General features: G+C 38.0%; 2 protein-coding genes across 5 annotated transcripts in view; one reads left to right on the forward strand and one right to left on the reverse strand.

Moving 5' to 3' along the window:
- The first annotated feature begins 826 nt into the window (after positions 1 to 826).
- On the forward strand, positions 827 to 3,842 carry NUDT16L1 (nudix hydrolase 16 like 1). Its single transcript, XM_074280422.1, has 3 exons — positions 827 to 1,040; positions 1,416 to 1,676; positions 2,699 to 3,842. The coding sequence occupies exons 1-3, from the start codon at positions 888 to 890 to the stop codon at positions 2,918 to 2,920; spliced, it is 636 nt and encodes a 211-aa protein (XP_074136523.1). The 5' UTR covers positions 827 to 887; the 3' UTR covers positions 2,921 to 3,842.
- Positions 3,843 to 6,419: 2,577 nt separating this feature from the next.
- Positions 6,420 to 27,791, reverse strand: part of ANKS3 (ankyrin repeat and sterile alpha motif domain containing 3) — a 39,977-nt gene continuing 18,605 nt past the window's right edge. For all 4 annotated transcript variants that reach the window (XM_074280411.1, XM_074280412.1, XM_074280413.1 and 1 more), the window contains 10 exons: positions 26,622 to 26,750; positions 25,409 to 25,521; positions 24,180 to 24,356; positions 22,338 to 22,462; positions 20,936 to 21,077; positions 14,145 to 14,317; positions 11,907 to 11,992; positions 8,389 to 8,472; positions 7,195 to 7,283; positions 6,420 to 6,890 (listed from right to left, as the gene is read on the reverse strand). In XM_074280411.1, the coding sequence (XP_074136512.1) occupies positions 7,204 to 7,283; positions 8,389 to 8,472; positions 11,907 to 11,992; positions 14,145 to 14,317; positions 20,936 to 21,077; positions 22,338 to 22,462; positions 24,180 to 24,356; positions 25,409 to 25,521; positions 26,622 to 26,750 (1,109 nt within the window). In that variant the 3' untranslated portion in view covers positions 6,420 to 6,890; positions 7,195 to 7,203. The remainder of the gene's footprint in view (positions 6,891 to 7,194; positions 7,284 to 8,388; positions 8,473 to 11,906; positions 11,993 to 14,144; positions 14,318 to 20,935; positions 21,078 to 22,337; positions 22,463 to 24,179; positions 24,357 to 25,408; positions 25,522 to 26,621; positions 26,751 to 27,791) is intronic.

Below are 27,791 nucleotides of genomic sequence, written 5' to 3' on the forward strand. Positions count from 1 at the left end.
CCTATTTAGGAGGTTGAGTCTTGAATTAGCTTAAGTAACTCAAGATACCGTCCTTTCTCACTCCCAGCCCCTTTCCCAGTCAAAGTCACAGCCTTGGGGGGGGGAGGGGGAAAGGGGAGGAAGAACCCGCGGGCCCTTATGCCTTTGGTTCGATGAGGGGGCAAAACTGACGAAGCAACATAGACTCCCGGACGGCCAGGCTCCGCCTGAGAGCGTTTCGGGTCCCAGCCCTGCAAGAGGGGAAAACGGGCACGCCTCGGCCCTGGCCCCGACTCGGGGGCAGCTTCTCTCGCAGAAACGCCATGCACCCTACACAGACACCGGGAAACAAGTTACTCGAAAAGCGCTGAGAGAACGACGAAGTTCACTACCGCGACCACCCAGGACTGCGAGCCTACGCCCCTCTCGGTTAAACTGCCCAACTGGAAACGGAATCTTTGGACAGAGGAGAAGCCGCGTCCAAAATACAAACATTCCATTGGCTTCCGCCGGCAGGTAGGTGGGGCGTTGTATTTTGGCAATCATAGTCTCGAAATCCTCCCTGAGACCAACCTCCAGAATCTTCCACAACGATTGGCTTGAGAATAAGTCAATCATTTAGACAACACGCCTCCCCCCGCTCTGTCCCCGCCTGTAAATGACAAACACTGAGAAGAAGACTGGAACGCGATTGGCTACTTTTTAGGACAAAAGCAAACCAAAAGCAAGATCAAGCCTACCGATTGGCCACGGTCTAGCAACGTGTTCCGGCACTCGGCGAAATTAGATGCGGGGGGGGAGGGAGAGAGCTTGGGCTCTCTTCCGGGGATTGGTGGAAACACGAGGGAGGGGGGCGGGAACGCGCCTACTTCTCCGCTGCCTGGGCGTGCTGCATCCTGGCGGGCAAGATGTCGGCTTCGCGAGTGCCGGAGCTGAAGCAGATCAGCCGCGGGGAGGCTATGCGTCTCGGGCCCGGCTGGAGCCACTCTTGCCACGCCATGCTGTACGCAGCCAATCCTGGACAGTTGTTCGGGCGGATCCCTATGCGCTTTTCGGTTCTGGTGAGGGCGGAGGGGGAGTGAGGCCGGACTGCCGGGCGGAGGGTGGGCGGGGCCGGGTCGAGCTGAGGGAGCTGGGAGCCGCAAGCTGAGGCACTGGGAACGTATGGGGGGAGCGGGATGCGGGGCCGGGGAGGGGGGGAGGGGCAACACCGGAGACGACCCGAGAAAGAGCCGAGGCCCCGCCGCTCTGCCCGACTCTGGGCGAGATCTCGAGGCTGAGTGCTCCTAGCCCCGGACAGCGAGAGTCGGAGCGAGTACCGGTCGGCCTGAGGAGGGGGAGCCGAGGCCGGGCGGCCTGGGGCACTCTGCCCGCGCCCGCCCCGAAGCCGGGTGCCCGCGCCTCGGGCCCAGTTAACCCGTGCGGTTCTCTTACAGATGCAGATGCGCTTTGATGGGCTCCTTGGCTTCCCTGGGGGGTTTGTGGATCGTCGGTACTGGTCCCTGGAAGACGGGCTAAATCGGGTGCTGGGCTTAGGCTTGGGCTACCTGCGCCTGACGGAAGCCGACTACCTGAGCTCGCACCTGACGGAGGGGCCCCACCGCGTCGTGGCCCACCTCTACGCCCGGCAGCTCACCCTGGAGGAGCTGCACGCGGTTGAGATCAGTGCAGTGCACTCCCGGGATCACGGGCTGGAGGTGGGGAATCCTGGGGCGGGAGGCTCGGATCCCCCACCCCCCACCCAGGGATTTGGCACTGGCCATTCGGCACCGTTAGGGTAACACAGTCCTCCCTGACGGCTCCTGGGGTACCGTCTGTTTGGAGCGGGGCAGTTGAGGGGGAGGGGTGGCCTTCAGGGGCTTGCGGTGGAGCACCAAGGGCGCCCAGGCATCTCTAGCTGCAGGGCCGTGATTGTAGAAGAGGGGAGGGGTGGGATGGGGTGTGCGGGCCGGGCGCAGGTCTCGAAGTGGGGCAGCAGTGCCCGCTCTTGGGCTGCTCTCTCTCAGGGCTCAGTGTTACAACTGCTTTGCTTCTTGCCATTGCCAATCCTGGGGGTGGGGAATAGGTGTGGTGGTGTGGGACCAGATTTACTAAAGGAGTTTATTTGGGTTGGGGCATGGGGATATTTCCTACTCGGACCATGGGAGGGAAATGTAGGAGCGGGATTTGGGAAGGTTAGGGTTTTATGGGATTGAGAATGGTTGAGGGACATAGGAAGTAAAGAGGGGGAGAAAAGAGTGTGGAATTTGGGTGTGTTTGGAGCTTTGGCTGGGGAGAGGGGGATCGTTAGGTTTTAGGACCGTGGAGGTTAGTAGGCTAGAAAAAGAGGGAAAGCAAGGGCTTGGAAGATTCCTAGACCGGAGCCTGTATAACCAAAACTTGGAATTTAGGAAGCTATGGATTTGTAAATTGATGTGTAAACTGATTCCCTTAGCTAAGAAGCCTCGAAATGACTTTCTATAAAATGTTTCCAAAGGGGTAATTGGAACCTTGGATTCAAGCCTTGCTGTCTACAAGTGGTGAACCAACTTGTGTTTCATCAGACTGATGCCTTATGTCTCCCTCTGGGCTTCTGGCATACATGACAGCTTTTTCACTGCCTTGGAAACTTGATGTGGCTTCCAAGTTTTAAGAGTTCCAGGCCCCCCTCTCAGCAGGAGGGGGCCCAGCCCTAGTTTTCCAGCTGGGTTCCTGATTGCCCTATCTGCTCTTGTTGCAGGTGCTGGGCCTGGTCCGGGTTCCCCTGTACACCCAGAAGGATCGTGTTGGTGGGTTCCCCAACTTCCTTAGCAATGCCTTCATCAGCACTGCCAAGCACCAGCTGCTCTTTGCCCTGAAGGTGCTGAACATGATGCCTGAGGATAAGCTGGCTGAGGCCTTGGCTGCTGCTACTGAAAAACAGAAAAAAGCCTTGGAGCAACAGCAGACAGCTTCATCATGAAGCTATACAGTCTCCATCCCTTAGGCTGAGTTTTCTCTCCCTATTTCTTTTCCTTGCCCTTTCTTTTCCCCCCCTAATTTTTATGCCCCAGGGGCTGAGAAAAGACTTGAGACATTTCATTATTCCTTAGAGGTATGGGTTTTTTCCCATTTTCCCCCTTATGACTGAAAAGGAGTGCATTTCATTCCTGTCTTCAACCTATGCCTAGTCTTTCTTTTCTTTGGCCTCCTTGCAAAGCAGCAGCAGCAGCCCAGGCTGGCACTTCAGGTTTGTTGTGTAAAGGGGTAGATAAAAGTTACAGGGTAAGGAGCAGCACCTGTCTGAGGTTTTGAGTGACCCACTTATTAGCACTAGCTTCAATGTTTGGCCTTTGGGGTCAAGATCAAGACCTTTCCATTTTTCTGCATGAATCTTTTGTTTAAGGGGCAGTTGTCAGTTTGGTTCAGGCCCCAGATATGAGGGTGTTCTGGTTTAAAAAGGTTCCTTAGTTCTCAAGGATGCTTTTGGTTACATTGACATATTCCTGCTGTGTTCCATTTCCTCAGCCCAAAGAGACAAGACAAGGAATCAAGGTTTTGGTGGGATATGGCTGGGGGGTTTTGGGTTCTCTCTCCTTATTTTGGAATTGTTAGGTTTTATACTTGTGTGGAATATGAGATTTTAAAGTAACTTTTACCTTGCCTTTGCCTATTTTGAAAGAGCTTGGGCAATTTAGCCTGACTAAAGTTGAAAAGGGGATACTTCCCCAAAAGCCTGGGAATTGGGGAAAAGGGGCTAGGGCTTGGCTGTGTGTGTGTGTGTGTGTCTGTGTGGTGTGTGTGAGTGTGCGGGTGCACGCGCCTGTGTTGGTTCGTTCTTGAGCTTGAGTGCTCACTGGAGCACCAATCTGAAAAGGAAAGAAAAATAAAGTAGCTTGACAGCTTTTTGGTGTGGCCCTCCTTTTATCTCTAGCAAAGAGGATGCTAGAGTCCCTATCCCTGGGATCCTGGTACTATTCCTAGCTGAGAGCACCAAAGGTTAGAGATAAGTCTGTGAAGATACTCTATTTTCTTAGGAGCGCAGTAGGTAGTCATCACTGAGCCATCCACATCCTTTCAAATCCCAGGAATCGTGTGTTTGGAAGAAAGATGACTAGAACTATGGGGACAGTGTAGCTGGGGACTTTTTCTTTGTTCACAGTTGGCTTTATCAAACTTGTGACTTTGGACTTAATAATACCATACTCTAATCAGGTGAAATAATGTTTTGACCCTGGGATACTTGATGGGAAGAAAACTTAGCCAGGTCACAAAGAAAAGCTCCCTTGTCTTAGTTTTGAGTAAGAGATGGAAATTGAGTTATGATGATAGATTACACTGGCTTATGAAAAGTTGAGGGTGCTGGGTTCAGGACATTTTAAGAAGGTAATGGTATAGATTTGACCTCTCTGCATACCAGACTGCAATCTGAAGGATTTCTGTACTGGACTTTAAAGGCATCTGTTAAGTAAATGTCAAGCTTCCTTTCCTCGTAGTGACCAAGGTGAAAAGAGGGGGACTAGCTTGAACTATTATGGCTGATGTCTCTTATATTTGCCCAGTGACCATCAGCTTTTCTGTAGTTATAACACTCATTTAGTTTTAGAACATTTCTTCTACCCCCTTCCCCATTTTCACCAAACAAAATCCAAATTCTACAAAGTATTCTGTACCATATTTCTTTTTTAAGTTGGAGAAAATTTAGTTCTGTGAAAACTCTGGAATGAATGAAATGAGGAATGACTGGGCTTGCAAAAAGTGACTTAAAGCATCAATGCACTGGGCAAATGCCCAGTAAAGTGAGAAGAACCAGTCACTTAGAGCAGTGGTTCTCAAACTTTTGTTCTCAGTATCTTTATACTATTAGAAATTATTGAGGATCTCACCAAACAGGTTTTATGTGGGTTGTATTCATGGATGTGTATCACATTTGAAATAAAAACTTATTTTGAATCTGTAGACCCCCCTGAAAGGATTTCATCCCCCCCCCCCCCCAACTCCCTTCCCTCCCAGGATTCTCTGGACCATTCCTTGAGAACCATTGACTTAAAGAAGCAAACAAGGACCACAGCTCAGGTGATTCAGAGTGCACAAGCAGGAAAATTTACATCCTTTTCTCATTTGTTAGTGTGACCTAGATTAAAAAAAAAGTCAAACGGCCCCAAGTAGAGCAACCATTTTGTTGTTCTGTCTTGTGAAGAAAGATGCTGACTTCCCCTATGTGCTGCTAGTTAGACCTCTTACAATTCAGGAATTTCCTTTGCTAGAAGGATAAATCTAAAGTGATGTGACAGTTAAGATGATGGTAGACCCAACAGATATACTTGTTTTGTGTAATTAGGTACCCCAAAATGGGAGCTAACCTATGTTAACATAAGGGCAGAAAGTGGTTGTATTGGTTTTACATATGATAAGGAATAAGGGGAGTAGATGACATACATTGGATGCCAATAATCACAAAAACAAAAGGACAGGTGCTAGGATTGGGTTAATAGGGTCACAAAGGTCACGAAGTAGTTTCTAATTTATTGTGACTGGGTAACTTTGAAACCAAAGGACTGAATGTAGCTTCAGGTTCATATCTTGCTTCACTATTCTCTGTAAAAGATTGGCATTCAGTTTTGGAGAGATCCAATTTTCGGAGACCCTGAACACATCCTTAGAATATGGTTTAGCACACAGCTTGGGTTGTATGGTTGTCTCTATGAAAAGGTGGATGTATGCAGCCTCCATCTGAGGATGGGGATTGAGGGATCTGGGCCAAGGAGAGAAAAAGCCTCACAGGCTTGATAAAAGTTTTGTTTAAAAAAAAAAAAAATGCTGACTTAACATACAAAATGTTGGTCAACACCTGCATATTGTGAGCCTAATGAAGCCAGATTGTTGGTAGTGATTAAAAGGTAGTCTCTTGTACAGGTCAGCAAAGTGCAAGGATTTTCCTCCGTGCTTCTGGTAGGCAAGCTGGCTAACAGGAATTTGTAGGGGTTCATCTTGGGTTGGGGGATTTAAGACTCTTATCTGCAAGAGACACTATGGCCTAAATATGGACAAAACTAGTGCTTTGAATGTGTCTGGATTTTTTTTCCCTCCCATTCAGTCTCCCCTCAAAGTCCATTTATTTCTCCACTTCTCAGCCTGGCTTGGGAGATCCTTCAGCTTGGAAGAGGATCCTTCTCATTCTTGTTTAAAGAATACCCAATTCCATATTAGCTCTAAAAGAGGGCTATAGCCCCTGGAGCAGCATCTGTCTAAAGGGACCATTGAAAATCTGGTGTGGTATTTGGTCAACCCAATTATTTGGTGGTTAGCAGCAATAAACTGAAACAGTGTAAAAGTGGGGGTGGAGTAAGGGGAGATTGGGGAAAAAATAAAGAGGTTTTAGTCTGTGATATGCCCTACCCAAAAGCCAGCAGTTCTCCATAGGGAATTTTTTCTGGAAAATCTGTTCTTAAAAACCAAAATGAAACAGTGAGTCCAATAAATTGCTGACAAATTCAAGTTTTATTTTACAGAAAACAAAGGAAAATCCAGATCTGGTCCCTGTGTTAGTATCCCAACTAAAGCCCAAGTAGTCACCTGCTGTGGGGAAATAAATGCTTTCATAGCAGCCATCTGCATCTAGGATTTGTCTTTGTGCTGCAGGAATATATTTGGACTCTTAATTTGAGAAGGAAGCCCACAACTAACACAGACATTCATATGCCATTTGATTGGCTCTCCTTCACTTGCTGCACCTTCTTGTTCTTCAGTGCTCACAACTGATACGCCCTCCCTCAGTGGATGGGGCCTGCTCTCTGGCCTGAGGATGGCCTTGTTTCCTGGGCTCCTGGCAGCCTCACTCCACCACCCCCCTCAGGGTGTTGCAAATAGAGAGGGATGAAACTCTTGGCCCCAACCCACTTATTCTTCCAGGCACACAGTTTCAGGGTGGAATGGTCACCCGACGTCAATTTCTGGAAAGCAAGTTGATGATGATATAGGTCTATGCAAACAAAAATAATTAGCACATGTCTATACATTTAAGTTCTTGACCTAACTTGCACTTTTCTCTCCCCTTCCAGTGCAATTTGACTGTAAAGGGGCCCCTAAAAGTAGAGGGCCCCCTTTTACAACTGGCTTGTTAATTTAAAAAATAAACTTGTCAGTTGAATGAATTAACACCCTCAAAAATAGTTTAACTTCATATCTTCCTGCTCCAGTATAAAGAGAAGACCTATCTGTATTTTACTTGGAGTTCAATGCCTCTTCAACACTCACCATATTTGGTTATGGTTCTCTCCAATTCTGCTTCCCATTTAGGACTTGCAGCTTTTCTAAGCTCTGGCTCATGGAACATAGAGCTTTCCCTAGGAAGAAAATGCCAAAAAAAAAAAGTTTATTCTTTAAACCAATAAGGAAAGAAGGAAGAATCAGCAGAATTTTGGGCAGAAAATAGTGGCCCCACCTCTAACCTTCTAGATAAAGATAAAAAGCTAAAATGTAATACTAAATATATAAAATAGTAACTTCCAATTTTGAGAAGTGCCTCTTAGACTTTCCTCACATTCTTAGGTGCTCTTAGAGGAGTATGTCCATGGCAACACTAAAGTCCAGGTACCTCCAGGGATGACATCACTAGGTAAAGTATTCTAAAATAGAATTTCTGAAGATCAGCTTAGTCTCCAGAATTGCCCTTCCTAATAGAACTATGTCAATAATAGATCTAGGGTTTCTGTCTCTGGACACAGGTGGTGTTACACTTAGAGCAATAACAATATTTGGAGGGTTGTTACGAGACTAAAGAGAAAAATTTGTAAACATTAAGGTGCTATAAAGATTATACCTCTACTACATAAAGCCCTCATAGGTTGATTTGGCCACTGCCCATCATTCAGTAAAATGTACCATATAAAGATTTTAATATGGACTATGGATGTTAGTTCCTACACCTTGTTTAAAGAATCCAACTCCACAATATCCAGCTATATATAAAAGAGGGGCATGGTGGCCTTGGATACCATTAGGTACCTAATGTGCTAGTTGGTCAACAACAATAAATTGGAACCTTGGCTTGTGAAATCGTAAATCTTAGGTTTGTGAAGAATGCAATCTGCAAAATCAAGTACCAACTAATCATCTGCTACATAAAGTATTTCAACACTTGAAGAATTAAGCTTCTCAATTTCCTCTGTCAACTTTAAGATTGAGTTTTTCATACAAATGTCTGCTTTGTGCAAAGTACTATCAGATGTAGAAAATACAAAAACAAATGGACCAGTTCTTGCCCTTAAGGAGCTGAATGCTAGTGGGTTCTTTTTTAATAATTAAAAAAAAGCTGCCTGCCTTATCCAGTTGTTTTGTCAAATTTCATTTTCTTAACCCATTTTAGATAGGGTTTTTGTACTAAATTTGATTTGTGCTCTGAGGGAAAAAAAAGTCACATGAAACTTCCCCACTGTATATGAATCTCACCCATGTTGCTGACACAGTCCTCTAGGGCTCCTGATAACTCGGATAGGCTCATGGACTTCAGAGAAGCCTGCCATCCTTTGAAACCTGAAGGAAGAAATACCAGTATTGGTCCTGGGTACCCTGTCACATTCTCACAGCATTAAGTCAGGTATAACATTAACATCTAGCTACATTAAAAAGGATAAAAAAAACTTTCATATTAGATCAAATATAAAGCAAGTCTGCAGCAAACTGGTCCTAGCACCATTAGTAAATGTATTCTGAACTCCACAGTCAAGAAATTACTCCAGATAATTGAAAAGCACCCTTGCTTTGGAGACCCCAGAGCCAAAGATTTTTCAGGTTAAGACATTTCCCTCAATGTTCCTTATCGAGTTCAGGAAGAGCACTTCCTTCTCAACACTTAGCAAATGGATACAGCTGGACAATGCAATTCATCTCTTGCAAACTATCTCCTTGATAATGGATAGAACAAGACTGTGTTATATAAGTTATGCTTAATGCATCTTATTTCAGCTATCAAAGTCCCTTCCTCAGAGATCAGTCTTCTGAATGTGAGTTTTCAAGGAAACTGGTTTCTCAGTTACACAAGTATCTGAATCCTAATTACTTAACACATCATGACTTGGCTGGCAGGGCAAAAGGGAGGTTAGGAGGAAGGTGGATGGAATGGGACTGACACAGAACTAAGTGTAGGTAATTCTACCAGAGGTGATGCATGGCTTATGATAGCAAGCAGAGTTACCAACTGTGGGCTGCTTACTTCTAGTGGTCTGAGAAGTACTAAAGACACCTATAAAACAGGCAACTAGTTTAAAAGTTCTAGAATGAGAAAAAATATGACATGCCAGCTGATTGTTAAAAGCTACTTCAAAATCTAACATGCATTGGTTTATCAGTCCCTAAATCTTTTAAGAGGGATGAGGTTATAGATATTTTAATGAAGAAACGTAACCATGACAGATTCTAAGAACCTAAGGAACAGCATGATTTGGCATAAAGATGACACATGGAAGAATAGTAAAAATTAAAAGTTTTGCCTTGGGTCCTTTAACCTAGAACATTTATTTGCTCTTGGTGCCTACAAATCTTCTAGCAGTAGTGGATGCTATCGAAGATGCAGTAACCAAATAGATCTTTTTCTCTTTGTCCCTAACCTTTCTCAGATATGGACTTTTTATCTACCAATTTTTCCTAACCAGTAAGCTTTTACAGCCTTGGATTACACTGAGAGGATGAGTTTGGTTAGGGAAATTATTTTTGCTGAAAGCAGCAGTTAACTGCTCACAGATTTAATAAATTAAAAAATAATGTAGTGTATAGAATTCACTAGTATTTCCACCCCACCCACCCCCGCCCCCAGGCTGGGGTTACGTGACTTGCCCAGGATCACACAGCTAAGAAGTGTTAAGTATCTGAGATCAAATTTGAACTCGGGTCCTCCTGAATTAAGGGCTGGTGCTCTATCCACTGCACCACCTAGCTGCCCCCAAGGCACTAGTATTCAAGAATTCAGTTTGCTTTGACTAATAATTCAAAGCTTTTAATTTAGCTATTTGCACTGGCATATTTTGTCTTATAACAAATAATTTGAAGAGTACAGGGCACATGCCCAAGGATGATTCAACAACAGGAAGAGAACTAGTATAATTATGTAAATAATCACCACATAATTACTTTAATGGATCCATGATTTGACAAAATATACTCATTTAAGATTCTAAAAGTACCTACATGAGAGTCCTCTTTCTATATCATCAAAATCATATTTAAAATTAGATTTATAAGCACCAGAAACTTTTCCAATACAAAGAGAGGCAAAGCAAGGATTCCCATCTCCTTACTATTTGATAGCTTTAGATTTCATGGCTGTAACAATAAGATCAATATTAAAAGTAACCAGTGACTCAAGGCAATTCCAATAGACTCAAGATGGAAAATGCTAATCACATCTAGAGAGAGAACTATGGATTTTGAATGTGGATAGAAACAATAGTATTTTCACCTTTTTGTTTTTTTCTTTCATTTCCCCCCACATTTGGTCTGAGTTCTTGCACAATGTGACAAATATGGAAATATGTTTAAAAGGATTATACATATTTAACCTATATCAGATTGTTTGCTATCTTGGGGTGGGGGGAAGAAAGGGGGGGGGGATTTAGACACAGTTTTACAAAAGTAAATGTCGAAAACTATCTTTAAATGTATTTGGAAAAATAAAATATTATCGAGGAAAAAAAAGTGACCAGCAAAAGGAGACAAATTTATTCCTATTTGCAGATGGCATAATAAAATGTTTTACTTAAAAAATCCCAAAAAATCAAACTAAATTTAAATGCTATGTAGCCCCAGTAAAGGCTTCAAAATAAATCCATAAAAATCATTAGCATTTGTATGGGGTACTAACAAAAAATAACACAAAATAAGAATAAGAAAAATTCCATTTGGCATTAACTGCAAAATACCTAAAATATCTGAGTTAGTCTACTAAGACAAAGAAAATTTTATAGTAATACAACTACAAAATATTCCCTATCCTGAGAGAAATAAAAGAGTTAAATATAGTGATTCACTATTCATACTGGAGCTATTCCAAGAAGACAAAAATCATATTTTATATTAACCTACAGATTTACTCCTATTACAAAATTTCCAAAGGTCTACTTTAGAAAAAAAAAATAACTTCATTTGGAAGAATAAAAATACTTCAAATGTCATATAAAATAGTAATAATCAAAACCTTTTTGACGGCAGAAAAGCAGATCCAGGAAACAGCATCAATCAAAAATAGCCTAGTGTGTGATTAACCCAAGAATATATTTTATTATAGGAAGGAATTTCCTTTCTGCTGTGAAAAGATGAAATCAGTTTGGCAAAAAGGGATATCTTTACTCAAAAGGAAAGAGTAACATATCAATTTTACCAAGCTGATTTCTATTTTTAATTAATCCAATTTTGATTTAAAAAAAAAAAATCAGTGCAAATATCTCTAAAATGAATTCTTAACCAATGGATAGAGATCATAAAAAGAAAAAAAAATTACATTAAATTGAATTTTTTTTCTACTGATTAAAGAATATTTGTATCAAACATCAAGATATGTAATGAATTGACCTACATGAGGCCAAAAAGGATTTTCCTTCAATAAAGAGTTAAACACTTTAAACATTTAATGAAAATTGCAAACTATCAATGGCCATTGAATATATGCTCTACCAAATCACTAACAGAAATGTAAATTAAAATTGAAGTTTTTATCTCACATCATTCAAACTGGCAAAGGTAAAAAAAGGAATTGTGGTTAGTGTTGAAGGGATGTGGGAAGAGAGATCTACTAATACACTATTGGTGAAATATCAGTTTCAGATATTCTGAAAACCAATTTGGAATTATGAGGGAAAAAAAAGACAATGTTCATATGCTTTGGCCCTGTTCCAACTAGTAAAGTTTTCCTCTTTTAGATGACCAGCAAACTCATTCTCTTAGATTCCAAAGGAATTCTTGAGCATTTTACTTACCAGCTCCCATGTGTGCTTTTGTTGTTGATACCCGACCTAAGGCATCTTCCTCTTTTATCCGAGAAGACAGCTCAATCTGACAGGCTCTATCAAGAAAACCAAGCCCCATTACATGAATAGCCCACACAATCTAAAAAAAAAGAACTGTTCAGCCAAGAAGAGCAAGAAGGCCACCTTTTCATCCATTTAGGCAAACATTTTCTTATGAAGAAGGCAGATTACATTGGGTCCAAAAGCTAACTTAAAGCAAATGAAAAAACAAAGCATAAAGACTAAAAAACAACCATCACCCCAACTAAGTAAATAGTTAAAAGCACCACCCCAATATACTATACTCCTGATACTGAGCATTTCTGAGTAAATCCTGCCTTACCCAGCCATGGCAGAGACTCCTAGAGCTTCTGTGGAGGAACAGGATGATTTCCATTGCTTTTGCATTAAGTGAACAGTCTCTTCAAATTCTTAACCTACCAAACCCCAGTCTAATTTAACTATAATGTAACTCCACAGGTTTCTCAGCTACTTGGAGACCCAGATAGCTGTAACCTTCATCCTAATAACAGGTTTCTAAGCTAAGTGTTTTACTTAAAAGCAGGACAACAATTATGATAAGACAGTAATATGAACAGACATATGACAAAAAATTTAACAACTCAGTTAGCAAATCAATTCAGGTCTGGTCATCTTTGGTATGCTAAAGAGGTTATTTCCCAGGTTTGAAGGATAGGTGCCCAGGCAACTATAGAAATGTACTGCCAAATACTTCAGCAGCAAGATTTCTAACATTTATTTGGCTTGAAGTATAATTATAAACCAATAAAAGATGGTTAGATCCGGCTTTATTAGAAAAAAAGGTCAAGCATAGTAACTGGAATATTTTCATGGTAGAAACCATTTGAATTAAAATGAGTGTTAGTTACATACTTAACAATATAATCCTGCTCTTCCAGTACCTCTTGTGTATAATGTAAGGACTGAAAGAATGGGAGGAAGATGGTGGCTTCACTGAATGAAGGAAGTGAAGGCAATGGTTCTAGGAACATTTATCAACTTTTTTTTTTTTTTTTTTTTACTTTAAATAGTATATATATTTAGGGTCACTCAATGAAGACACTTTGGAACTGCTATGTTCTGTCTTTGTTCACATAGACCAGTTACTGTCAGTAGATAGAGGAACTGCTGCTAGTAACTAATCCAACTTGCTTTCTCTGCCTGAAGACTTGTTCAGACTTTTTTGATATGTTGTTTTGCTGAAATTTTTTTCTTTCTTTTAAAAAATTCTTTATTATGGATAACTCTCTGGAAGGGGTGGAGGAGGGATACAATAGGAAATGTAACTCATATAATAACAAAAATATCAATTAAAAACTAATTTTAAAAAGTTATTTGGGCCAGATATACTTCATACTTGTGATCACATCTCCTAACATAAGAGAAGCAATTTAATTTATACAACCCATCCCGTAATTAATGTGCCTCCTTTACTTCTCTTGGAAGTCCATCTACTTTAATGTGGTCTTAGCTGCTACATTAGACCTAAACCTTTTCTTTCCCTACAGTTTCCTTGCACAAGATGTTTCTGGCAAACATGAAGTTTCTATGATATCTACTAATTAAGATTCATTTAACATAAGAGCTCAAAGGAAGATCAAGACAGTAGTCCCTCTAACCCAGTGTTTTCCAGTCTTTTCCAGGCTGACATATCTGTGAACTTGCTAAATCACAGTAAGAGAATCATACTCCCTCTCCACCTCTTTAGTTTTTTTATCAATCATCTACTAGGCCGCCTTGTTTTCAATTCCCAAGCAGGACCAATAATTCTCCCAACCTCCACCATATTCTCTCCTGTATTTTAGAATTACAAAATTTAAATAATCAAAAATTGAAATGATTTTTCCCCAAGTAAGTAGCAGTATTGGATCTAGAACCATTATATCCTAACTCCCTATCTAGTTTTTTTCTTCCACTATAATATTTTGCCTTTTCACCTTTTACCTCCACCTTCTGAAATCTTTACAAAGTACCACAAGATTCTACACCTTAGATCTGGCACACCAATGAGTACTTAAAACTTGCCTGGGACATTAATTTAGCTATCCCTTCACTGAGGTCAATAGAATTTTGTGTGTTCATGTTCAAAAAGCAATCTTTTACAGTAATTTCAGCTTTACTGGACATTCATTCCACTGGGGACACACAAGTTATAGGCAGAGATTACCCAAGGGATTCTTTACTTACTTAAGTTGATCCAAGATCAGCCCAAAGTCTCTTGTGACAGTCTGGGTTTCCTCCAGCTGGGTCTGAACACCTTTCATGGCTATGTTTTGTTCCATTAGGCAGCTTTCCACAATAGCCCGCAGCTCTTGTTCTTGGGATACCTGACCCTTCAATATTTCCAGTTCCTCATATCTCTAAAGAAGAGATCAGTGCTTAAGATGGGGGGGGAGTATGGAAATAGGAGATAAGAAGATCTGCTTGTTAAAAAACTCAAGTTTAATATGTAACTATTTTTAAATACAACTAACAATTGGTAATTCTGGTTTGGTTAAAAAAAGAAGACACAGATATGATAGCACTTTAAAAGACGATGACAGGAGGAGACTCGGTGTATATTTGGTTCACATGCCACTACTACAGCCACAATTAAGTTGATTCTGAATAGAAATTAGCACTTATGCTACCATCTTATATATTATAGTATTTCTGTACCAAATCAGCAGTTTGGGTATTTCTACTGTTATTATAACCCTCAGATTAAAATTATCCAAATCTCATGCTGTAGGTACATTAGCATTAATTCTTGGATAAATGAGTATTTCACGATACTATATATTTTCAGAAGGAAAGCCAAAAGCCAAAAAATGTTGGCTTCAACTGCCTTCACTATATCAAGACTAACCTGTGTTCCATGTAATCTTGCAGTTCCATTTTAGACAGTTAATGCTGATCTTTTCCCTTGGCTAATGGTAAGGCCACATGTAAATAAACATGCCATTCCTTATTCTCTTCTAATAAAATAGTGTGGTACAGCAAATAATAGTGCTAGACTTGGAGTACGGAAGATGGGGTTCAAACCCCATCCCTGATAACCAGTATGATGACTACTAAAAGCAAGAAATTTAACTTTTCTGAGATTTAGTTTTCTGAGTATCTGTTTCAAAGAGTTACTTGTGAGGATCAAATAAGATAATATATTTTACATGCATTAGTAGAAACTTTTAAAGCACTAAATAAACACCAGACATTACTATTTCCTCTCCTCCCCCCCACAGAGGCTGGGGTTAAGTGACTTGCCCAGGGTCATACAGCTAGGAAGTGTTAAGTGTCTGAGACCAGATTTGAATTTGGGTCCTCCTGAATTCAAGGCTGATGCTCTATCCACTGCACCACCTAGCTGCCCCTCATAGCAGTGAATCTTGATGGACTGTGACTTATAACTGAAATATGGCAGTAGAAGGATATCCCTAATTTTCAAAGAACATGATAAAAATAGATTAATAAGATATAAAAACCTTACACTCATGTAAAGAAATCTATGATCTTGAAGGGAGATGAAAAAAAACATTTGGTTGAATATAAATGGAAGAAGGAAAATAAATTATATGTTATGATAATATATCATAGACATCCATGAATAAGGTCCATATTGGCAAGGACATAGAGTGGTAATGGAGGATTTCAAGTAATAAACATCTGCTAAAGCATTCTTCCAGATAAGAGCCACTAAACTGATCAATTTTTAACTTCTTTAATGACATACTTTCAAAAGACAGAATAAGTAATGAAAAGGAGTGCATTTTGGACCTGATTGGTATAACAAGAAGGGACTACAAATCACTATTGATCAGAGAAATGCAAATTAAGACAACTCTGAGATACCACTACATACCTCTCATTTTGGCTAAGATGACAGGAAAAGATAACGAGGAATGTTGGAGGGGTTGTAGGAAAACTGGGACACTGATACATTGTTGGGTGGAACTGTGAATGGATCCAACCATTCTGGAGAGCAATTTGGAACTATGTCCAAAGGGCTATCAAACTGTGCATACCCTTTGATCCAGCAGTGTTTCTACTGGGATTATATCCCAAAAAGATCCTAAAGAACGTTTGTGGCAGCCCTCTTTGTAGTGGCAAGAAACTGGAAACCAAATTGATGCCCATCAATTGGAGAATGGCTGAATAAATTATGGTATATGGATGCTATGGAATGCTATTGTTCTGTAAAAAACGACTTACAGGATGATTTCAGAGAGGCCTGGAGAGACTTACATGAACTGATGCTGAGTGACATGAGCAAAACTAGTAGATCATTATACAAGGCAACAAGACTATACAATGATCAATTCTGATGGAAGTGGCTCTCTTCAATATTGAGATGATTTAAACCAGTTCCACTTGTGCAGTGACGAAGAGAATCATGTACCCCCAGAGAGAGAACCGTAACCTCAGAGGGTGGAACACAATATAGCATTCTCACTCTCTGTTGTTATTTGCTTGCATTGTGTTTTCTTTCTCAGTTTTTCTTTTTCTTTCTTCTTGATCTGATTTTTCTTGCGCAACAAGATAATTGTATAAATATGTATACATATATTGGATCTAACATGTATTTCAACATATTTAATATATATTGGACTACCTGCCAGCTAGGGGAGGGGTGGAGGGAAGGAGGGGAAAATTTGCAATAAAAGATTATGTAAGGGTCAGTGTTAGAAAAATTCCCCTGCATATGCTTTGTTTAGCTTTAATTAAAAAAAAAAAAAAAAAAAAAAAGGGACTGGTTGTTAAAGTACAATTAACTAGAACCTTGAAGGGAAGCCATTAGTCCATTTTAATGCAGGAGAAAACAAATGTCATGCAACTTAGATATGCAGGTGAAAGGAGAGAGATTTCAGGAATAGGAAATAGTATGAGCAATTGTATGGTGTGACAGGACAACATGTGTTTAAAGAGACCAAATATAAGATTTGCACTTTTTAAAAAATGAATTTGCTAATGGTTCCTCAATTTTGTTGTTTTTTAAAAAAACATCTAGTTTTTTTATTTATTCATTTAGTTCTTTTATTCCTCATGGTGGGAATATGCCCTAAAAAATATCAGCTAGCTCTTTTCTTGATTTTTTGATTATCTGTTCAGAGATTTCATAAAAGTATTGTTTATAATTGCAAAAAAGTAAAAGTAACTGACATTTTCAATAAAAGGAGATGGGTAATTTTGATACATTAGTGTAATAGAAAGCTACTATGCATTTAAGATAAACCAGCATCAGGAATATATAGGAAACTAAAGAGATACTTATATGTTTCTTAACAATTCTTATAAGTTTTGGGGGACACCACTGCCTCCTTATTCTCTCTCCTTTGCTGAATTTTCATCCACATCATGCTCACTAACAGTAGGTGTATTTTAAGGCTCTATCTTGAGGCCTCTTCTTTTCTCCCTCTAAACTATTTCATTCATTAGTCCCTATAGTTTCAGTTATCAACTCCGTGCAGATGACTCTCAGATCTATTTGTCCAGTCCTAATCCTCTGTCCCGAGGGGCAGCTAAATGTTACTGAGGATAGAATACAGGGCCTGCAATCAGGAAGACTCCTCTTCTTGAGTTCAACCACCTTAGACACTTACTAGTTATGTGATCCTAGGCAAGTCATTTAACCCTATTTGCCTCAGTTTCCTCATTTGTAAAATGAGTTGGAGAAGGTAATGGCCTTCTTTTCTTTGCCAAGAAAACCCCAAATAGGATCATAAAGAATCAAACATAACTATAACCAATGAACAACCACCACTACCTCTGTCCTGATCTCTAGTTTCACACTGCCAAATGCAACGTGGAACTATGTTCATACTCTTTAACCTAGCAATAATACTACTAGGTCTTTATCCCAAAGATTTCAAAGGAAAAAGGAAAAGGATCTATATGTACAAAAATAGCTATAGCAATTTTTATGTGGTAGCAAAGAATTGGAAATTGAGATGTCTTTCAGCTGGAAAATGGCTGAACAAGTTGTGGCATGAATGTAATGAAATAATATTGTGCTATAAAAAATAATAAGCAAGATGATTTCAGAAAAAACTGAAAAGACTTACACGAACTGATGCAAAGTACAAGGAGTAGAACCAGAAGAACATTGTACACAATAACACTACTATTATATGATGAACAACAGTGAATAGGTGCTATTTTCAGCAGTACAATGATCCAAGACAGTACCAAAGAATTTGTGATGAAAAATGCTATCTCCAGAGAAAAAAAATGAGAGAGTCTGAATACAAATTGAAGCATACAATTTTTAACTTTTTTTTCTTTTCTTTTTTTTTTTTTTTTTTTTTTTTTTGAGGGGAGGAAGGTGTTTTCTTTCAAACATGACTAATATAGAAATATGTTTTGCTGGGAAAACATTTTTACATTCAAAGTTCTGACAAAGGCCTCATTTCCAAAATATATAGAGAACTGACTCAAATTTATAAGAAATCAAGCTATTCTCCAATTGATAAAAGGTCGAAGGATATGAACAATTTTCAAATGAAGAAATTGAAACTATTGCTAGTCATATGAAAAGGTGTTCCAAATCACTATTGATCAGAGAAATGCAAATTAAGACAACTCTGAGATACCACTATACACCTGTCAAGATTGGCTAAGATGACAAGAAAAGATAATGAGGAATGTTAGAGGGGATATGGGAAAACTGGGACATTGATACATTTCTGGTAGAACTGTAACGGATCCAACCATTATGGAGAGCAATTTGGAACTATGCTCAAAAAGTTGTCAAACGGTGCATCCCCTTTGATCCAGTAGTGTACTACTGGGATTATATCCCAAAGAGATTCTAAAGGAAGGAAAAGGACCTACATGTGCAAAAATGTTTGTGGCAGCCCTCTTTACATGAAGTGATGCTAAGTGAAATGAACAGAATCAGGAGATCATTATACATGGCAACAAGAAGACTATACAAAGATCAATTCTGATGAAAGTGGCTCTCTTCAACAATGAGATGATTCAAACCAGTTCCAATTGTTCAGTAATGAAGATAATCAGCTACACCCAGAGAGAGAACTATGGGAAATGAGTATGGACCACAACACAGCATTTCCACTCTTTCTATTATTGTTTGCTTGCATTTTTTTTTTCTTATAGGGTATTTTTTTTTCTTTCTAGAGATGATTTTTCTTGTGCAACTAGATAATTGTATAAACATGTATACATATATTGGATTTAGTATATACTTTAACATATTTAACATATATGCCATCTAAGGGAGGGGGTGGGGAGGAGGGGAAAAGTTGGAACAGAAAGTTTTGCAAGGGTCAATTTTGAAAAATTACCCATGCATATGTTTTGAAAATTTTAATTAATTAATTTGGGGGGAAAAAAAAGAAAGAAAAATGTTTTGTATGATTATGGAGTCTAATGTATATAAAAAACATAAAAATTATATTTTAAAAATACATAAATACCAATACAACTATGTTTAATTATTTAAATAATTGTCAAAGGGGATGCTGGAATGAATAATGTAAGGACTGCTGGGTAAGATTAAGAAGTTTGCTTCAAAAGAAGATTCTAGAGCAGTTTTTCGGGGAAAAAAATTATCCAAACCAGTAATGGCCATAAAAGAATGACATGAAGCTATCAAGCATAAGTAGCTCTGAATAGAAGATAGGCAGATACTTAGTGGATCAATTGAAGATACAACCTTAAAGCACATTTTCCCAAGCCTGAAAAGTATTTACTTAGTTTTCTTACAAAAACAAACAATAACAAGTTGTAGGGACCTTAGAAATGTCTTTTCTTTCATTTTATAATTTGAGAAAAGTCACACAGGTATGATGTAGCAAAGCCAGTTCACCTGACTCTAAAGCCATCATTTTTCATCCTACATAATACTTCTTCCTTATTATGCAAATACATGAGAGAAACACATTGAGATTAATGTTAACTACTATCCAGTTTGGATTTTAGTTAGGACCTACTAATCCATTTAGTTCTCACTGCCAAGTATGGAGTGATTTGAAACCCATATTCTCTTTTTGGGGCAGGTTCATATGTTCACTAGATGTATTATGAGGAATAACTGTCATATTCCAGAGAGCACCTCCTCAGAGAAAACTGGCTGAATTATTCATTGATTGACTGATTAACACTAATTCCTTGGCTTGCTGAGAAGAAAATAAACACCAACATTCTGCATTAAGAGCAAAAGAGGCAACCCAAGAATTCCAACTCTAATCCCTTCTATTAGTAAAGTCAGTACTAAATTTCCCAAATTTTCTCATTTAGCAGCTCAACAGAGCTAGAAGACAGCCTTGGTCCCACATCTCCTATTCTCTAATTCTAAACTTCTGATATGCCACTACAAAATGATCATAACCATTCCTGAATTTAACCTTTATTACTATAAGAATGAACAGCTGCTCTGGGCAAATCACTTAAACCCAATTGCCTCACCAAAAAAACCAAAAAACAAAAAAAAAACAAAAACAAAACTGAATGAACTGCAGGACAGAACAAGACTACACAATGAATGTTCAGATACCTCTGAGAAAGCTACAACTAAACCACTTTCAGTGTATGGGCACCTACTTTATTCTATAAAACTTTTAGGTATAAATATTCCATAATTTCTTTGGTGATCTATTTCTAATCCAGTCAGATGTTTTCCCTTCTATTCAATTTAAATAACTTTTATGACCACATAAATACTTTTTTTGATAGAAATACAATCTTCCTTAGTTCTTCATCATGACCTTTCTTCATCAGGTTAAATAACCTCAACTCTACTAGCCTATAACCCTATTAAAAAAAAAAAATCCAAATCTTCCTAATCTCTCTTAAAACCCTCTCCATATTCTGCATCTCCCTCTTAATTATGAGCCCCAAACTAGACCTAATATCTTGAAAGGCAATGACTATTATCTATATGTGTAAGCTAATACAGAGCTCTTATGTTTTGTGGTGTTTTTTTAAAAGACAGTAATACTATATTGTACCTAACTACATTTATTTATCATACTCATACATACTTTGTGTAGCTGAATGGCCAGTTCCTGCATTTCAGCTTCAAGTCGATCTGCATAGGCCAGCTCCAGGGCATCACTGGGTGGGCGGGCATTACTGTGCCATCGAGCAATAGCAGAAGTCATCTTCCGCTTGGGCCCAAACAAACTGCAGATGTAGAATAAGAGGTAAACAAATCATAATAAAATGTAAAATATATTATGATATAAAGATATATAAAATAAATAAATCATATCAGCATGTGTCCCTATCCCTTTGAAAATATCTTGGTTTTCTATGGCAGTCCCCACAATACATGATCACCTATGCATGAATCCAATTATCCTGAACTGAAATGAAAAATAAACATATATAAAAAATAACAATTGTTTCTAAAAATATATTTTATTAATATCCTGTTTTTATATTGCTTATATTCCTAATGCATCCTCCCAGAGAATCATATCTTATAACAAAGGAAAAAAAAAAAAAAAAAGAAAAACAATTTCAGAAATAGTCAACAAATCAAAACAATCTGACATTATATGCAGCATCCTCTCCCCCCCCCCCCAGTTTCCTGTCTCTGCAAAGAAACATGTAGAAAACATCCTTTATATCTCTCCTGAAGCAGTTGGACTCAATTACTTTATTGCTTTTTTCATTTGTATTGGAGTTGTGTGTTTTGTTCTTCTCACAGTACTTCATTCTTTATCAGTTCATAATAGTCTTTCCAAATTTTTTTGAATTCTTCATAATAAAAAAGAATTGAAAGCAAAGAATAGATATCCAAATACTGGAAAATGGCTATGCAGGTTGTAGTACATGAATATTAAGTGGTATATTGTTGCAAATTATGTAAATAAAGAATCTGAAGAAACTTGGGAAGACTTTTACAAACCGATGCAAGTGGCTAAGCAGAAAAACAATGATCATAATAAGGTAAATGAAACCAACACTAAAAGACGAACTCGGAACAGTGTAATGTTTAATAACTATAGTAGTATGAGAGTAAAGCAAGCTTGCTACCTCTCTGCCCAACGATGGTGAACAATAGGTATAGAATGTAGTTTTCTCTGCAGATATCATCTTCAATTGGTTAATTTATTCTTTTTGATTATATTAACTGTTTACAAGGTAAGGTTGGCGGGGTTTAGGATGAATAAAATTAGTGACAGTGACTTATAAAGAGAAAAGATCCACAAAAAAACTTATTTTAAAAGAAACTGACAAAGCTTGCAGCATGGTGCCAACCGCCACCTACCTAGTTCTACTCAAACATGATGTTTCACTTAATGAAAAGTTAAACTGCTCTCAAAAGAGGGATATGCTCATTTCTTTTAATTTTGGGAAGTAAGAACTAAATTTACTCTGAGTATCTTGACCAAAACAAGATGGTGAAGAAAACCCACAAATATTTCCCATACTCACGTAATGCCTATTTCTTTCAGATCACTTTCTGTAAGGGTCAGAAAGATACGGAGGTCCACATCCTGTTCTTCAAAAACTTGCAGGTATTTCAGACACCCAATCTGCTCCAGAAGAGTTGCAAGGTCCTGGGATCCATTCAACCAAAAATGAAGAGGAAGAAGAGATATCATCCCTAAAGAAAAGTGGCTACATGAAAAGTCAATAACTGCATCATCAGGTTAGACCATAAGCCAAAACTATTTTCCTATGAGAGAGTTTAAGGATTAATGTGAGTCAGGAATTAACTTGGATATGTGCAGAGAAACAAAGTATGTACAAATAAGCAAACATTTGGGGACCTCCAAGCATTTCTAATTTAGGAATGCTGGGGACATGGCGAAGAGATTGCCCGACTGAAACAGTTGCTTAAGAATGTCTCAAAATTAAGACTATGGTTTTGAGGATTAGACATCTCATTAGGCATGTCTCTATGTTAAAGAACTGAGAAGTCTCTAAGTGGCTAAGTATGTTCTATACTGGGATAGAGAAACAATCTAAAAATGGACAGGTCCCCAGGAGTAGTGGTTCTAGATAGAATTTGTCTCAAGAAAATAGGTGCAGAAAAGTGTTTCTAGAAGAGGTTTCTTATGGAAAAGTTTTCTGGATATTACTCATGTTCCTGAGAAAATTTTATTTTGCCCATTTGTTTCTTTTTCTTTTCCCCAAATATTTCCACTCTGCCTTGGTTCCAATGAGCATTTTTTTTCTTGCATGTTTAATACCTTGAACTTTGGAAATTTTATATCTCCTCTTCTTCACATATTTGATTTTTCATAGAAATTATGAATTCTGGCCCTGGTTTCTTTATAAACACAAAGATGTCTAACATTCAATTAGAATTGTAATGAAGCTAAGTGCTACTTTGGGTAAATGCAGAGTCTACCCATTATCCTAGAGAAGAATAAAAACTAATTATATGTATATAAATTGGCCACAAAGTCAAAAGACATCCTTGAAATCAAAGTCCTAAAAATCCCTATATACATCCAAGCTACTTACTGCTCTAAAAGAATCCTTGAGAGCAAGTTAAAAATAGCCAGGAAAATTCCACAAGAGACCAGAATGTAGATTTTAAATTGTGAATCAGGCCCAATATATGTGATCAGACTCCTGAAATTCTATAAACAAAAATTAACTCCCTAAGTTCAGACCATTTCTAATGGGAGACCAAATTTACTAACTTATTATCATATTCTTTCTCACTGGGTCTAATTTATCCCAAATGTTTATATGCCCCAAATTAAGATCCCCGAAGAAGGCTTATGGAAGGTATTTTTGACAACAGTCATTTAGAGTTATCACAAAGAGACCACATATATAGCAAAATATTATAGCTATACCATTAAGGCTTCTTTCTTCTTTAAATGACAAAGGTGTAAACAATGGCCAAATCAGAACTCAAAAAACTAAGGATCTTCAAAGAATTCCTTAAATAGGGTAAACAAAGTAGCTTACTCTATCCTATTCCATATTTTCCTGTCATATTTGTACTAATGGGAAGTTATGAAGCCTAAGGAATAAGAGACTTTTAACACTAACCCTAACCCTAAGGAAAAACTGGTCAAACAAAAAAACTCCAGTTTTTTTTTTTTTCTTAATCTATTATTATAGAAACTCATCTGAATAGGAGTGCCAATTGACATTTAACTTTATAAAGAGGCATTTTAAAGCATAAAGAAAAGATGACAACAGCTTTAGTACTCTCATTTAGAAAAGCAACTATTTTGTTAAGTCAGAACAAGACCAGGGAGGTTCAATTTCCCAATTAAGAGTTAAAATTAGTTTATATGCCCCTTTTCTTACCTGGGGTCCTGAATAAGTGGGTCTCTCTGGTTTGAAGATAGAACCAGGAGAAGTAGGTATCCCAGAAGTTCCACTGCTAGGAGGCCACTGGCTTTCATTGTTGCTATAACGATTCTTAGCCTTTGTGTAACTTTTAGTCTGTTTTCTAACAGAGCTTTTGTGTGAATGATCTGAGTCCTATAAAGTAAAAGATTAGTGTTTAGAAGAAGGAGGAAGATCTCAAAGGTAAAAATGCTTAAGCCAGAAATAGAAGATGGACTAAAGTTGAAGCTCAAGATAGGTTTAGCAACTAATCAGCTTTTTGTAAATAAAATAAAACAAAAATAATTGATCCAATAATGATTTGGGGCTCTTTGTTATCACATAACATATGTATATATCATATATTTCATATACATAATATAATGTAATATAACATAAATGCTTCACTGAATAAAGGAATTCCATAACACCCTTAGCTTAGTGGTTCTGACTCCACTGCAAGTTTGTTGACACTATTACCAATCTTCATTTTTACAGTACGGAAAACTAAAATAAGCATTCGATTTTTTGCCCAAGGTGACAAACAGGAAGATTCATAACAGTTGAATTCACAAATAAAAAAAAGTATACATGTGTATATTCTACCTCAGGGTTAACAGTGAATAACTAGAAAAATTGAATGGTTTTTATCATCTGAATCCAACCCAAGTTAAAGGAGAATGGTCTTCTAAATAACATATTCAAGCTCATGTCAAATTTCACAAGATTAATTATATTAACCAACAAAGACATTTTAATGTTCCAGAGATAACAATGGGTCTGTGCAATATGACCATTCATAATTTTACACAGTTAAGATTGAAGTCTCTTTACTAATCATATATAGTTCAAGCTAATTCTCATCTTCTTTGCTTATATTGTTCCCTTTAAACACCCTCCCCCTCCATTCTACCTATCTATACCTTACCCATTCCTTCAAGGCCTGCTTCAAGTCTCTCTTTCTCTTGGAAGCTTTTCCTCCAACCAAGAAAACATTAATATCTCCTTTCCCTAAATTATGATAGAATATATCATCTATGCTACCTAATTTGACACCCAACTACCATCTAATTCCAAATCTTCCATTTTTGTTATCCTCCACAATACTTTCTGGCTGGATGATTGACTCATTTGGAACATTTGAAATTCCTACACAATGTTATGAAGGGGTAGAGCAGAGAGGAAATGAAAACAATCAAAATGCTTACCTCATTGCTCTCCAAAGAAGCCTCACTACTGACCCCAAGGGCTTTGGCTAGCCCCTCACTGCTACTACTGCTACTCCTGATGGTTAGTAGATTGGTACAGAATGGATTTTCCTCTAAAAATAAATAAAGGACAATGAATAAAAAGAATGATTGAACAGACTTCTTCAGAAATCTCTGAAAAACAGAATACCTATAAAATCAAACCAACCAATCCCCTGAGAAATCTGTTATATTCCAAGGTGCCAAATTCTCTTTCAGTATAAGTACAATCAATGCAAGGTCATTTTAAAATGTGGAACATACATGGAAAATATTATGATATCTAAATTTGCAAGAAGAAAAGGAGTCAATCACTAATAACTTGAAAGATATAAATAAAAATTTATTCTGAGATTCAATCTTATACCAACAAGCCTGGTAAAGATGACAAAAGAGGAAAATGACAAAATGTTAAAGGAGCTGTGGAAAAATAGACACAATATGAATTAATCTATTCTGGAAGGTAATTTGGAACTAGGCCTAAACAATTATAAACTATGCATATCCTTTGACCCAGTGACATCATTACTAGGCCTAGACTGCAAATAAGATAAGAAAAAGAGGAAAAGAATCCATATATACAAAAATATTGATAGCAGCTTTTTGTAGTAGTACAGAACTAGGAACTGGTAAGATTAGTTATAGACAAGGAACCTTGTCATGGTTGAATGCTATAAAACACTGAAATAGGGAACTTGTTCAGCATAATTTGATATAATCTTCCATGGAGAAGGGAGACTGGACCAAATGACCTCTTGTCCATCTATTCACATAATTCTAAACCTACTATTTATTGACATGTGAGCCAACCCAGATGAAAGATTCCTTTATTTCCCTCTCATTTAGAAATAGATCACTTTTCTTTTTTTTTTTTTTTCTTTTGTTCCATTGTGTTAGATGGACTTTTCATGGGAATAAGCTCCATCAAAGACCAAAAAAAAAAAAAAAAAAAAAAAAAAAAAAGCTGCTTTAATTCATAGGCTGCTGTTACAAATGATTAATTATTTTTGTATCCCATAGTAAACATCCTCTATGGAATGCTGAATCCCATAAGCATGGAACTGCAAACTGAAGACTCATCTTAGGAGAATAAAAGTTCTTATATTTATATCTGCCATATAAGCTGACTAAAGTTAAATATTCAGTATTTGTCAAAAACCAAACAGTGCCATACCTCTACTACTGCTGCTTTCCACATCTTGTTCATTGATTGGAGAAGTGACATCTCGATATCGGAGATCTTCCCCTTCAATACTATTCCCTTCATTGTTGTTGTTAAAGGTGACATAGCCTTGTGGAGGCTCTATGAATAAGATAGGAGTAAGACATAAACACAAGGCACAGTGTTGCATCTTTCAAACAAACCAAACCAATAACTTGAAGAAACTTTCCAGAAGGTATTATCAATTCTAAAAGACACAGTGTTTACACAAACAAATTAAAGAACAGTATTATTTCAAATGGAAATGGTTGGTAACATTTCTGTACACATATGTCCCCAAATCTGAGTGTATATGCATACATCTTTTGTACTAGATCTGAGATTTCATTGATATGAAACTCCTGAGGAGGAAATCCCTTTTATGAGCACCTTTCTGTCACTCAGTCTGAGAGAGCTACATGAAACATTGAAATTTCTGTGACTTACTTAAAATTATATACTACAATATCACAAAGAAAAACACACACACACACACACACACACACACACAAACACACACGTTTTCTTTCAGATGGAAATACTTCCTTTTGACATATATGATTCACATAGATTTTGGTAAGATGTACTTATTCTTGTACATCCTCTGATATTTAGATGTATGGTCAACCATGCGAACAACAACATACCTTTCAGGTAATATTTTAAAAATCATCTAACTAAATTAAAAAAAACATACATACACAAGGCCTTTAGAAAAAAAAAAAAAGCAAACAAGTTCATCAACAGAAAATGAATGAATGAAAACATAAACCTTATTTGTGCCTAGTCCTTAGTAAAGCTCAGAAAAAGCCTGATCAGAAAGCTGTTCAGCCAAACAACTACACTTTTGAAGCAAAACCATTCCTTGTATTTAAATGCTTAAAATTAGTGGACTTCAATTTCTCTCTATCTCTGTCTCCAGGGCCTAGTTCAGTGCATGGTACATATTGAGCTCTTAATTGATTACTGACTGACTGGTTCTTGTGAAAATGAAGGTTCAAACATTTTGGAAAGGACAAACCAAAAGGGGAAAAGCACTGTATCAATCTATTCTCACAGCTTAGGCCCACAAAACAGTCCCTGATACTTCTCTCTTTTCTCACATCCTCAAAATTCTCTTGAAACTAAACATCTCAGGTTCTC

This window comes from Sminthopsis crassicaudata, chromosome 1 (assembly GCF_048593235.1).
Source record: "Sminthopsis crassicaudata isolate SCR6 chromosome 1, ASM4859323v1, whole genome shotgun sequence".
NCBI classification, from domain to species: Eukaryota; Metazoa; Chordata; class Mammalia; order Dasyuromorphia; family Dasyuridae; genus Sminthopsis; species Sminthopsis crassicaudata.

Excerpts from the sequence above, each read along its gene's own strand:
- NUDT16L1 (XM_074280422.1), top strand. The coding sequence starts at position 888 with ATGTCGGCTTCGCGAGTGCCGGAGCTGAAGCAGATCAGCCGCGGGGAG. Across the intron at positions 1,041-1,415 it reads CTATGCGCTTTTCGGTTCTG|ATGCAGATGCGCTTTGATGG; the intron begins GTGAGGGCGGAG and ends GTTCTCTTACAG. Across the intron at positions 1,677-2,698 it reads CCCGGGATCACGGGCTGGAG|GTGCTGGGCCTGGTCCGGGT; the intron begins GTGGGGAATCCT and ends CTCTTGTTGCAG.